Below are 10,545 nucleotides of genomic sequence, written 5' to 3' on the forward strand. Positions count from 1 at the left end.
ACAAAATAGATTAGTTTTGGAACTATTAAAGTCATTAGCATATTCATGAATGTTGAGTATTCTACTTACTAGGTCATTCATATTTGTCTGACTGGCTGGATGAATTTCTTCCAAGAACTCTAACACATAGAATGTGTATCTGTCCATGAGATGAACACCAATCCCCAGGTCAGGCTGATGCTTTAAAAACAACACACAGTAGTTACTGGACATTTGCAGGAGAGGGAACAGAATGTAACAGCATGTTACAAAAGTTAAGCATAATTTTTTTTGTTCTTAGGCAAATTATGCAAAGAAAATGGCTAGCTGTGAAAAAACTTACTGCTGATAAGCTGAACAATGCAGTTTATCTATAAACTATATCCTGGTAATATCTGTGTTTACCAAAAAGCAGGGAACCCCTTCTTAATGGTCCAGTGCAGATCTGTGGACTTTGAAAACAGGGCTGGGAGAACCAGTGTATCTTACAGCAGTGTGTGGGTTCAGGTAATCCTGACCAGCTGCTTTTGGTCTGGCTGGGATCTCTCCTATGGCTCCTTCTGTAATTCAGCTGGGATATAATTACAGCAGGTGAAGGTTAGCATTTTGTTTTGCTTTATATCAAATATAGCAAGTCCTAGATTGAATTGCTCACACACATCTCTCAGCAATCTTCCCATAAGATTCCTTGCTATCCTAGGCAATGCATGAACTGGCCAGCAAGCACTGAGATCCATCATTAGCCTGGTGCTTTGGGACAGCACACAAAATCAAGCAGGAACAGTACACTTACAAGTTTTGTCAAACCCCCAGAAAATACCTTATACATTCAGCAATTAGGAGAAGGGAAATCTTTAGTTAAAAGCCAGCAGGAATTGTGCTTTTAATTCAGGCATTCTGAAAACTGTCTTCAGGAACACATAAATGTACTTACTGATAAAGAATCTTCTCCTACTTGGCTGCTAGCCAAGGCCATTATATTGGGTGAATAAAATCGTTCATACATGGAGGCTCCTTGACAAGTATCAATAATAAACAACAATTCATTGTACCTGAAAGAAAGAAAACAGCCTCCTTACCCTTTTCTACTTAAACACTACATACATACTTTGCTTTTTAGTTACCAGGGCAGCTGCTCAGAACCTAAGGAACAAAAGCTCACCTTGATCGATTTTGGGATGAGAGTCTGCCCAAAGCAATACATTTGAGCAGCTCTAACTGCAGGAAGCTGAAAGCAAAAACTAAAACTCTGCTTTCTGAATGCAAATTCTTACACAATTTTATGGACAACCGACATCATCACTGCTGCAGGTAAGCAAGGCCTACCAGTAAGACACAATTAAGAGTATGTTCAGGATATTCAATATTCAATGTCTACATAATGCTTATTTCTTACCTCCTTTTCTGCCACATTTGTTCAAAGGCATCAGCAAGCTCTACATTTGTGATTTCTTCAGAATCTTGAAATTTTAGGAAACCATTTCCACCATGGCCTGACAGAAAAACCAGAAGTTAGGCAAGGATGTAGGTTAAAGGAAGATATACAACCTAGTTGATCATTTTTCTAAAACAAGGTAAACACAATTCTCTTTCTTGAAAGACAGTCCAACAAAATAAAATATTAGTACAGTAAAAACAATACACATACACCATTTCAACTGGAAATTACACTGGATTAGTACTGCTTTACAGGTAGATTTTCTTAATTAGAATGACATGCTAAAACCAGAAAAAAATCTTTTGGTCGATCCTTTTGTGGATTTGGACTACTGATGCTTTCAACAAACCCATCCAACTGAGCAAGCATCAATAAATTGTACATAGAGACCTGCAATTACCTGTCATATATATTAGAATATTGCTTCTGTCATCAGAAAGAAGTCGTTTAGACCGTGGTGTGCTTGGTGGGATTCTTCCTGTTAAAACACGCAAGAAATTTTCGACAGTAACCTAAGAATAGAAACATAAAGTAATTTTCTAAAGATAAAAATATGATCAGCTACAGGCTGGGTTACAGAAATTAAATAATGGAACACTAAAATATGCAGAATACCTAACCAGACATAGTATGGCATGGTATAAACTGCAGAAACATTTTCTGTGCAAGGTTTTACTTCAGGTTAAGAATCACATGGTACCTTTTACTTCACTAACATCAGCCTGTTGCTTAATTATATCCAATAAATCTACCACCATTATAATTTTTAACTACAGTTACATTGATCTAAAAACCTGTCAGCATATAGCCTCATTGTACCAAAGCTGCTCCTGTACTCACAAAATGCTCCAACATTAGTGTGTGTTACCACGGAAAAATAAAAGTTTAAATTCCCTCTGCAACTCAGGAAAGAAAAAACACAATCAATTCAATTACATAAGTCTGAGTGATAAGATACATCTGAGTGGTGACTGCAAGACATCCTACAAAACACCACTTCCTCTTAAAGTACACGTGCACCGCTCAAATGCCAGCAACAAATCCATAGCCAGGAAAAAACAGGATAAAAATAATGTAGCTCTATTCCATTTATGTGTCTTCACTTCTTTGTATAAAGCTTCAAAGAAATAAAACATCTACTACATACTTAAATACAATCCAATAAACCTTTAGCAATAATTTCACAGCACTATTAAACCAAGAAACTGACGAGTAATTTTGTCTCAACTGGTAAAGGCACTGCCTGGTATGAAGGAATATTATATGAAAACAAAGGTGACAAAATGCAGATTTTTATACAGTAATTGCTTTGCAGTAATGATTAAGTTATGGCTTTTGTTTTATTTTAGAAGCACATGTTTAAGATTAGGAATTGAAGTACATCAACCTAATAACCAATTCACTTGCATACCAAAATTTTCACAGCAATTTTTGGGTTGGCAAGATGAGACACTGAACAGTCATTTCCAGAGAAATTTCAGTAATGTGATTCTATTCCATTATTTAAAATAGATACACTAAACATGTTTCTAGTATAACGAACTTCAAATACAAACTCAAATATTAAGGAGGGTAGGGGTATAGATTTTAGACTCATCAGCTCATATTAAAAGCCCAGCCCAAAACAGTAATATGAACAGAAAGACTTCCTCAGACTTCACAGATGCTGCATAAATCTTTAAACTAACACTAAAAAATAAAGACTCCGTGTTTTCTTAAAACACAGTTACCTCATAGCTTCTGTAATCCACTTCCACATCATCTCCATAGACATTGAGCTCCATGTTTTTATGACTAAACACAGTAGCAGGTTTGGGATTTCTGGGATTACATGCCATATCATCTGCCAGCATCAAAACAATGTGACTGTGGAATATAAGAAAAAAAATATTTCAGTCATTCTACTTTACATAACAGTCAAAGAGAAATTATAACAACACTATTCAACAATTACAACAATAGCTTGGATCATTAAAAAGACTCCTAGAATTGCAAGTGAAACTTTGCATAGTTATACCCTATTTCCTTATGAGCATCCTCAGTATCATGAAGATATCACACACAGAATGCAGCTGGCTGTCATTTATTTACAGGACTAAATCAGGCCAAAGATGACCATGAGAGTATTTGACATCAGCAACTTTAGTATACAGGCTTACCTGGACCTAGGGGGCCAGAGTTCTTAATTTAAAAATTCAGAGATTTTTAAAAGGCACTAAAAACAACCAACTCCAAGAATCATGATAAATGGTTATGTTTTAGATTTGATTTTGAGCTTTATTGGAAATTTTTGTTTGGTTGGTTGGGTTTTTTTTGTCTTGTCAGTATTTTGAAAGAAGTCTTGTAGCAAAGAAAGAAAAACAGATAAAGTAAGCTTGTCTAATGAAAAACCACACTCAAATTCACATAAAAATTGTAAATACTAAATAAAGAGGCTCTCGTTCTCTCTCTCTAGGTCTTCTCCAATGTCTTGGAGAGTATTCTTGACTGTAGTCTAAAGCATTGCTGGTTTTTGAGATTAATTCCAGATCTTCAGATATGGATAAGAAATGGATCTTGCTACTGAACACAGCAATCTCAGTCCCACCACAGTTCTTGCAGCATTTCTAAAACTCACACATATTTCGACTTTAATGGTGAAGACGGATGCAAAGAAGATGAAAGTTCTCAGGTAAGGGCAGGACTAGTGACAGAATTTCTGAGGCAGTGCTGAGGGCACCTGTGCTTCAAAGGCTGCACAGGAGAGGGGACAGCTGCTCCTGAACGACATGCACAAGAACAAAAAGAATCTTTCTGTGCCTTTCAGCCCACAGCACTTCCCCAGTGCCTTCCTTTGGATTTATAATCCCCAAATGCATCTAAAAATTGAGTTTCAAAATCCGCTCTTTCAAAAACCAGACAGACAAACTTTTTTCTTTCTTTTTTTCTTTTTTATATAATAAACACAGGGAACAGGATGATACTGCCAGTGCATTCATGGCTGAGTGGGAGTTAACTGGGCACTCCAATTGTGCAGTTTTGGACGTGGATAAAAAATGCCATACTAATTCAATCCATCATAATATGTATTTTGCAGGGATGAAGCAGGCCACGCTTCTTTAGGCAGACATGCTGGAAAAACTACCAGTTTTCTAAACTACAATTAAAAAACAGGACCACAAGGAATTCTTTAGGAGCCTATGGTACATATAGCTTATTACACAATGGATGCTGGTGCCTTAAATTCACTTCCACAGGTCTGATAGAAGTAAATTACATTCTGAAAAAGCTGGAGGGAACACCCCTAGAACTTCCAGTAGGAACACAAAGAATAGATACTTCAGAACCTTCCTACTCCTCTTGTCAAAAAAGAGATATGTTATAACCCTTGTGCTATCACTAGAAAAACACAACTCGTATGGACCAAAAAACTAGTTTCTCAAAAAAAAAAAAAAAGCAAAATGCATTTTTTCAAGGCAACTGCCAATATATAGGAGCTGCTCCTACAGTTCATAGCCTTTAAAGACTCAGTGTAGTTATAGATGTGGAAGTCTAACATCCTAGTACAGTGACAGTTACCAGCATCTCCAGACTAAAAGGAAATTAAAGTACAGCAAGACTCATCTCTCACAGTAGTACTGTCATTGCTGAGTGCATTTAGCAATTTTCACATTACATTTTCACCAATTTGCTGAATGGTACATTTTAATGGCTAGATCTAATTAGCCTGTTCCAAATGGAAATTTTATTATGCAACTTGTTGCTTTTCCTTTGGAACAACATTGCAGCACTTTTCACCACACTGATGTGCTTGCATTCTTCCTTTTTACTTTTATCCAGTTAAACTGGGAAGAAAAATATATTTCCATAATACTCAGACAGCAAGAGAACTTTAGTAGCACATTTGCAAGAACTGGATTCACCAAGATCCCCTCACCTATCAGGAATGCCCAGTCTCTTGACACTTCTGTACACTGAAAGGGTATTTGCCACATGACGATAATTAAACCAGAATCGAGATGTACACACCTTGAAAGGAAAAAAAAAGCATATTAAATAGTGTAAAGAAATAAAATGGCCTGACACATTGCATCAGAAGAAAGTGATTACAGGAATATTAAAAAGTAACACATCAGAAAGTATATAGTACACCAAGATACTCATTATTTAATGATGCAAATCTTAGTTATACCAAAGCACCTGACAGCACTTCAACCTTCTCTGCTTTACTGCTTAAAAAACTAGTAGCAATTGTTAGAAAACTTAACAATGAACCGCTCAGAAAGTAAACCCAGCAGAAAATCTGTTCAGCACAGAAAGCATATGTCCTTGTACCTAGTTTTCTAGCTTTCTTTGTGTGTTTTTATGGGTACTAATAAAAGCAGCTAGTTGTTAATAATATTAAAATAGTATGTAATGTTTTATTAGTTTCAAGTTTGTACATTGTAGAATATAGAAATTATTCCTTCGATTAGTTACTGTTAACTCTCCTTTTATATTGCTCAGTTTTAGTATCTGGAAAACAAACAGCTGGTACTGAGTAATTACAATAGTGTTCTGAAACAAATTAGTCATTAAAACCTGAATTGTGATTAAGAACTAATTGTGCAGCATGATTCAAAGCTAATAAAAGTTACATGGCAAAGAAAAAAAGAATTAGGGTAAGAACAGTTAATCTAAACACTGTTGCCTGAATTGATTTTATTCCCAGCCTGTTATCACAAGTTAACAGATTGAATAAGAACAAAAATGAAATATAAATTCTGCCTTTCTGGTCAAAGAGACAGACTTCCCTGGTATCAGAATTACACCTTTTTTTCAATATGTAGTATGGTAATTTACCTATTTTAATGTTTTCAGAACTTTTGTTTTATGAATCCTGCCATGCAGCTAGACACACTGTTTGAAATTCTGTCATATTGAAAAGATAATTTCATTATAGCGTAATAAATTTGCAGACACAGTTTAAAATTTATTAATTTCCAAATGAATAATTTCCATTTCTTTCAAATGAGCACAACTCTTGAATGACTGTTGCAATTATGGCACCTGATGAAAAACTGTCAACTTTATTAGAGGAAAACAACCTGAAACATGCTTACCAAAACCGCCCAATTATTTGTATGTCCACTTCTAAAAAACTGCTCTGCTTGATCCTGAAGGATGAAAAAAAATTTAGATTTTTCAGCAATAAGAAATAAATGACCACTCAATAGTTTTGTGATTTCCACCATAGTGTTCAATGCATATGTTTACCACACATTAATACTGAATAAACCTTAGAAAAGCTAGAAGAGATATTTTTCTTAACATTTGTACATTTCATGTGAATTAACTGCTCCAGATCTTTCCCTGAAACTTGCTACAGAACAAAGAGGAACTATTAGTCACTTGCACCTTAGTTAACCAAAAGCCCACACACCTCTATGCCAAAGGACACTCCAAGAACAAAATAATAAGATTTATTGACCTACACTTTCATCCTTAATGAGAAAAGAGGCTTGGATTCAATTCAATTCAATTTTCAAAAGCAGGTAAGAGAATCTGAGGTTTTAACCCACTTTAAGGCCAAGGTGGTTACATTTATCTTCCAAAATCAGGATCTATGACAGCAACCTTTTGTATAATCTGTGTTCTTCATAGTTCCCACTTTCCTTTGCAGATGAGAGGCCCTTTCTCCTTCACAGAGAGCATAAATCAGGACACAAAAAGGGGCTAAGATTACCTCTGCAGAGGTAAGAGAGTTAGTCTGTCATGGGGCAACAAGCCAAATCTGCTGACTCTTAAATCAGACTCTATTAACTCTGAGGAGTTCTGGGATGATGCTTGTGGTCTTACACAAAACACAGGATAAAAGAAATAGTGCCGTACTTCAAGCAGCAAACAACTTGTAGTTTAATTAGTCATCCAGAGACTGTAAGAATATTTCTATTGTTCGGGGTGCGGGGGTTGTTTGGTCCTAGTTGTAATTAATTTCAAGCATAACAACTTGTTAATAACGCAAAATTCAAAAGCAAAAAACACTCCAGATGTAGCGTGGGCACAGTGCATTAAGCTAATTGATGAAACATGAAATTACTCCCACCTGACAAACCCACTGGCACCTGCCGTGTGCGAGCGCCTCGCACCTGCGGGATGGGGAGCCCGGGCCATCGGACACCCGCGACAAGTTACAGTGCGTGGCCAAGGAGAAACTCAACGTCAGAAACCCGCAAGAGGATGAAAAGTCGGGGGGTTTATAACTTTCACGATCTCGCACACAGCACACGCGCCAGCCGGGCCGCCCAGCACCGGCGCCCTCGGCGCACAAAGCCCCGCGGTTCTACCCCGGGGCCGGGAACGGCTCCGTCCGCCGGGGAGGCAGCGCTGGGGACCGCGGCTCAGTATTGGTGCCCGTCCTGCGCGCCGCCAGCGCCTCCGGACAGCTCCGCGGGCGCGCTCCCTGCGTGCGGAGGGGAGGCGGTGCGGGCGCCGGCAGCGCCCAGCCCGAGGCGCCGCCCGCCCGCTCTCAGGCCCCGCCGCTGCTCCCCCAGCCCCGTACCTGGAGGCCGCCGGCCAGCGCCGCCCCACAGCAGCCCAACAGGAGCAGCAGCGCGGCGGCGGAGCGGCCCCGGGAGGCGCCGGGCACGGCGGCCGCCATCTCTGCCCGCCTCCTGCGCGGGCCCCGCCGCGGCTGCCGGAAGGGGGGCGGCGGCCTGTGCGCAAGTTCCGCTGCCCGCGGCTCTGCCCTGCCCGCTGCCGGCTCTGCTCCCGGTTCTGCCCTGCCCGCTCCCGGCTCTGCTCCCGGTTCTGCCCTGCCCGCTGCCGGCTCTGCCCTGCCCGCTCCCGGCCCTGCAGCAGCGGGGCCGCTGCTCTGAGCGCGCCGGGCGCTTGGGCACGCACAGCGCTGTCTCGGCTTCCCGGCTCTGGAGAGCCCGCTGCTGTCCGGTCTGGCAGAGCAGAGGTGGCAATGACAGCAAAGATGGCAATGGCAGCAAAGGTGGCAGTGGCAGCAGATCTGGCGCTTTGCCTTGGGCACACGAGTTCACCGTGGCTCCGTCATGAGCTGGTGCTGGAAAGCACCGGGCGCGCACCTCGCCTGTGGCTTGGTTGGCTCCTGCGGTGTAACAGCAGCCGTATCTCTCAGCCACCTTCCAAAAATTTCGTGAAATCCTGGGCTCCGTTGGGGTCACTAAGAGGGCAGGGCATGGCGAGCTGGGAGCCGAGGTTGTCATCAGGTCTTGATGGCCACAGGGCTGCCTTGGAGTGGAGAGAAATCACCTTTGGCAAGGGAGGGACTGGGATCTAAAGGTAGATTTATTTTTTTTTCCCCATGAAGCCTTGCTATAGCTTTGCCTGTAGTGCATGAATCCCTCAGAGCTGACACATCATCAAATTTTTATTTCAATGTACTGAACCACTTGGTATGATTCTTTTATTTCCACTATTTCATCTTGTCACTGCCTTGTTCAATTGCCTGATGCCTTCCATTAGTAAAGATGCAGAATCTGTCCTGAACCATGGAAGCTATTTCCTGCTCCATGTACTTGTCACCAGTAATGACTTTCTCAGACAGGAACACATTTTCATGTATTGATGCTGGAATTTCAATAGCATCACGTTTGCTGTTTTAAAGCATCACTGGTTTCCTAGACAAAAATAATCACCTGTTATTAGATGGTACTTACTCCCTTCGGAATGCCACAGCCACAAGCTCCTGCTGTGCCTGAACCTGTCTCCTGTGTGAGCCTATTGTGAACTTACTGAGAAGTGCTGTATTTGTCAGTGTCTCTTGGTGCCTGCTTGTAAGCTGCACTGTTTTATCTTCTTCCAGAAAGCTAAATTAATTTAGGGCCAAGCTTAGGCTTTTTTCTTGCCCTTTCAAATGCTTCCACTTAGATCTCTTGGTCATTCGCAGATGTGGTCAAGATGTGTCAGTAATTCTAGATGGTAGGCAAGGATAATACTAAAGGATCTCTCCTAGCATGTACTCATGCAGTCTGGTAAACTGATGAGTTGATTTCATGTGCCTCGACTCAGATAGCACCTCATTACCTTTCTGCTCCCATGTGGAGGTGGCCAGAAAACATGTGACAGAAGGTCTGAACTTCTTTCAGTTAAGCTTATTTCCTTGCTCCTTGCATTTATTACAAATATTCATCCTTTGGTAACATGCACCTTTTCACACAGAAATAATGCCAGCAGCTGTATCCTGATGATGCATCTTTGAACCAGACATGAGTCCTGATGTTTATGCCACGTGAAAAGTTAGGTCAAATATAGCCAAAAGATGACTTTTAGCTTACCAAGAAACATTCCTGACGTGAGAAGTAATAAACATCTTTTCTGTGAATAAAATCTAAAAATCATCCTGTTTGCTTACAAACTCCTGAACCTCCTGAAATTTGTATCAGAGGTTACTGTAATTTTTGCATTATCTGGAATGCTAGACTTTATAGTTTTAATAGCATTCTTTAAAGGTCATTGCGTATGATTTGCTACTTCAGAAAATAAAGTGAAAAAGTGGAGAAAACCCTCATGTGGCATTGGAATGATACAAACTCAGGTTAAGAAAGCAGCAAATTTTCCTTATGTGAAAGATCAGTTGTATTTCTCATGGTTACATGTAGTTGGATTTGCAATCACCGGGAAGGTTCAGCTGGCTCCGGATGTAAAAGTGTAGATGCAAACTCCGGGTTCTTGTGTCCTCTGGTGTCATCTGCAGTGTGTGAGCAGTGTTTGGATCAGCTACAGCCACACTGCAGGGGGTTCTCTTTAATTGTAAATGTTCAGTCCTATTGCTGCCTTTCCATACCAGGGCAGAGTGTTAAGGCAAACTCAGTTGCACAAGCTCTTTGGAATATTCCAAAAGAATGCCCATTATTCCCTCTAATTTATATTCTGTGTAATACAGTGCATCACCTTCTTAGGTCTGTCTCTGGTTTGCCTTCTGAATTCCCTTAGCCTGCTAGAGTGTATTTTCTAATGGATCTATTTCTCCTTCTGCTTCTGGCTTTTATTTCTTTACAGGCTCAATCTTTCTAGGCTTTAGTATTCATCAGACATGTATGAGTGTGCCAGTGCTTCAGGCATTATTCCTGGAGGTGGTATCACTTCTCTTTTTTTTTCTCCAGTAAGACAGTACCAACAGCTTTGTCCTCATTTTTTTC

The 10,545-nt window shown here is 40.4% G+C and overlaps 1 protein-coding gene across 2 annotated transcripts in view; it reads right to left on the reverse strand.

Moving 5' to 3' along the window:
- Positions 1-8,625, reverse strand: part of PIGK (phosphatidylinositol glycan anchor biosynthesis class K) — a 62,476-nt gene extending 53,851 nt beyond the window's left edge. Inside the window, exons 1-8 of one of the 2 annotated variants that reach the window (XM_088169820.1) lie at positions 8,470-8,625; positions 6,499-6,552; positions 5,334-5,425; positions 3,148-3,283; positions 1,818-1,929; positions 1,376-1,472; positions 914-1,031; positions 70-180 (exon numbers count right to left, since the gene is read on the reverse strand). In XM_088169820.1, coding sequence (XP_088025946.1) covers positions 70-180; positions 914-1,031; positions 1,376-1,472; positions 1,818-1,929; positions 3,148-3,283; positions 5,334-5,425; positions 6,499-6,552; positions 8,470-8,610 — 861 coding nt within the window. In that variant the 5' untranslated portion in view covers positions 8,611-8,625. Of the gene's footprint in view, positions 1-69; positions 181-913; positions 1,032-1,375; positions 1,473-1,817; positions 1,930-3,147; positions 3,284-5,333; positions 5,426-6,498; positions 6,553-7,937; positions 8,090-8,469 lie in introns of those variants that run through there. The other variant, XM_014872153.2, reaches the window with a different exon arrangement.
- Between the last annotated feature and the right edge of the window lie 1,920 nt (positions 8,626-10,545).

This window comes from Sturnus vulgaris, chromosome 9, assembly GCF_052056855.1.
Source record: "Sturnus vulgaris isolate bStuVul1 chromosome 9, bStuVul1.hap1, whole genome shotgun sequence".
NCBI lineage: Eukaryota > Metazoa > Chordata > Aves > Passeriformes > Sturnidae > Sturnus > Sturnus vulgaris.